The sequence below is a fragment of the Buceros rhinoceros genome, unplaced genomic scaffold, assembly GCF_000710305.1.
Source record: "Buceros rhinoceros silvestris isolate BGI_N320 unplaced genomic scaffold, ASM71030v1 scaffold7176, whole genome shotgun sequence".
NCBI classification, from domain to species: Eukaryota; Metazoa; Chordata; class Aves; order Bucerotiformes; family Bucerotidae; genus Buceros; species Buceros rhinoceros.
In genome coordinates, this window is record NW_010416912.1 from 17,403 (window position 1) to 19,704 (window position 2,302).

Consider the following 2,302-nt stretch of genomic DNA (forward strand, 5'->3'; position numbering starts at 1 on the left):
TCTGAACGTGATGGGATAAGCTTAGTCTAAATTAGAATGTATGTGAAGTGGCGGGTGGGTATTCAAATGTTTAATAAAACTGTTATGAATAACTTTGTCTTCACCTCAGACTCACGTATCTTGTTTTCCTTTCTTTTTCCTGCCTTTCCCCAAATTCACTTTATTTACAGCTTCCAGCTGATCTTACCAAGATGCATCTTACCGACAACCCTCATCCTCAGGTGACTCACGTCCCCTCGAGCCAGTCGGGATGTAGCATTGCCAGTGACTCTGGGAGCAGCAGCCTGTCTGATATTTACCAGGTAAAACTGCGTTTGTTTCTTGGTTTTCCTTCCTTGTTAAACATTCCACCAACCAAACCTCTCTTCAAGATTTGCCCTCTTGATCTTCTGTATACCCTACGTTCTGCCACCTCCACAGCCACACAGAAGCGAAACAAACTTCTGGTAAAGCTCTTTCGGTTGCTTTTCGCATCTTAATATACCAACAAATGTGCTGTGGCTTTTAAAAGTCACAACTGGTGATTTATGGGATGATTTTCCTTCTTTCCGAAATGGAACAAATTCCACTAAATCAGTCGTGTGTTTCACAGCTACCTTCCTCGATTATTTGTATTTAGTGTTAATAACGTGTTCTGTTCTGCAAACAAAAGCATGGTAATAAACTCCCTCTCTGCTCTAATTGGCTGTGGAAATTCTAGTGTTGCTTGCTAACAATAGAAGTCGTCTGAAATCCAGAGGCGGCTTCCGTTTGTTCACAGATAATACAGGTAACAAGGTGCCTGTCTCGTGTCAGACTGCAGAGCTGCCTTCCTGGGTTTTTTCATCCTGGTTGATGAGGGTTTGTCTCATTCGGTAATTCCACAGCTTTTCCACTTTCAGGTTGGAATCTGACCACAGTTCTGAGTGTGGAGCAACTGGTGAGCGGGCTGTAGGGGTAGCATCATCTTAGACTCCTGCTCCCTTTCCCTGGGGGCTGCCCGGGTAGTGTTTCTTCTTTGGAAGCTCATCAGTGGTATATCTATTGACAGCAAAGTAGTGCTGGGGAACTTTAAAAATAAGGCATTAAAAGCAAAAATCCTTTCAGAACATTACATGTCTCTATGCATTTTTGTCCTATTTAATCTCCTCTCTTACTACTCCTTTAGATCTGCCTGCTGCCAGCTGGGTCAGGAGCAGCTTGTGTCCCTGAGAGTCTGTTCAAAATGTATTGTGAATTCTCTGAGCTGTGAGAGGCAGCACTGGAAGATGTTGTCCTGCCTCTTGATTTTTATTATTTATCTTTTTAAAACTTCCTGAGTCAGCAGAATTGATGTAATTAGTCAGAGTCACCAGAACTAGTCTGTGTATTATGCCTTAACATCTCGTGTATTAGGATGCTGATGGAGAGTTTTCCCGACCGTTGTCTGCCTGTCTGACTACCTGAGTAGTGTGGAGAGGTTGCCTTAAGTGAAAAGCACTTAAATATATTATTGATAACAACCTTATCATTCTAGTAATGAGTGAATGCTCTGTCATGTGGTTAATTGCATTTGAAATGCCTTATGTCTACTCTTCAGAAAATGCCAAAAGAGCATGATTGCTAAACTAATAAGAACTACAGAGGTAAAAGAAATAATGGAGTGGCTTATTTACGTGCACTGTAGCAAATAAACAATGGTGAAATGTATTTTTGTACCTTGGGGCATTATTAATTTATTAACATGCCAATGACTGCAGATTTCTATGAATTTTGAGGAATGAGGACCTTTCAGGTAGGAATCTCCTTCCCAGTGACATTGTGCCGTCTGCCATTTCCTAAGAGAAGGTGGACCTATGTAAGTGCCCCTGAGAGAATGGGGTGATGTCTGAGGCAGGTCACTGCTGTAGGTCTCATGTGAGATATTCAAAGCTGTTATTAGAGGCATATACGGTCAGAGCTACGGTGTCATTAATCCTCAAAGATAGCGCTGGAGAATCAAGCATTTGGTGAGCTGTGGGTGAAGATAGGACGTTCAACAGGCTTGTCATGAGGGGCAAAAAGCCCCAACCCACTGTTCGGGTTTTTTTTCTTTTTTTTTTTTTTAAATGAATTTTTAGTGGATAGTCATCACGCTGTTATGGAGGCAGAGAATCTCTTTGATACCCGGAAATCCTGTGTTCTGAGTGTGATGTGTTGGCGCAGTAGCCAAAAGCATTTTTGGTGCTTTAAAGTACAGCATTTCATAGAGTATTTGGAAAACAATGGTTTGCTTTTGCAGCCAGCCTCATGTCTCTTACATGCCAAACTCTCTAGGAGTGTCATTAATGTCAGCAGAGGAAGA

The 2,302-nt window shown here is 41.9% G+C and overlaps 1 protein-coding gene across 1 annotated transcript in view; it reads left to right on the plus strand.

The window, feature by feature from the left end:
- Positions 1–170: 170 nt before the first annotated feature.
- Positions 171–2,302, plus strand: part of RAPGEF6 (Rap guanine nucleotide exchange factor (GEF) 6) — a gene marked incomplete at its 5' end in the record, with an annotated part of 43,873 nt that continues 41,741 nt past the window's right edge. The window contains one exon of the mRNA XM_010137984.1: positions 171–302. Within this exon, the coding sequence (XP_010136286.1) occupies positions 171–302 (132 nt within the window). The remainder of the gene's footprint in view (positions 303–2,302) is intronic.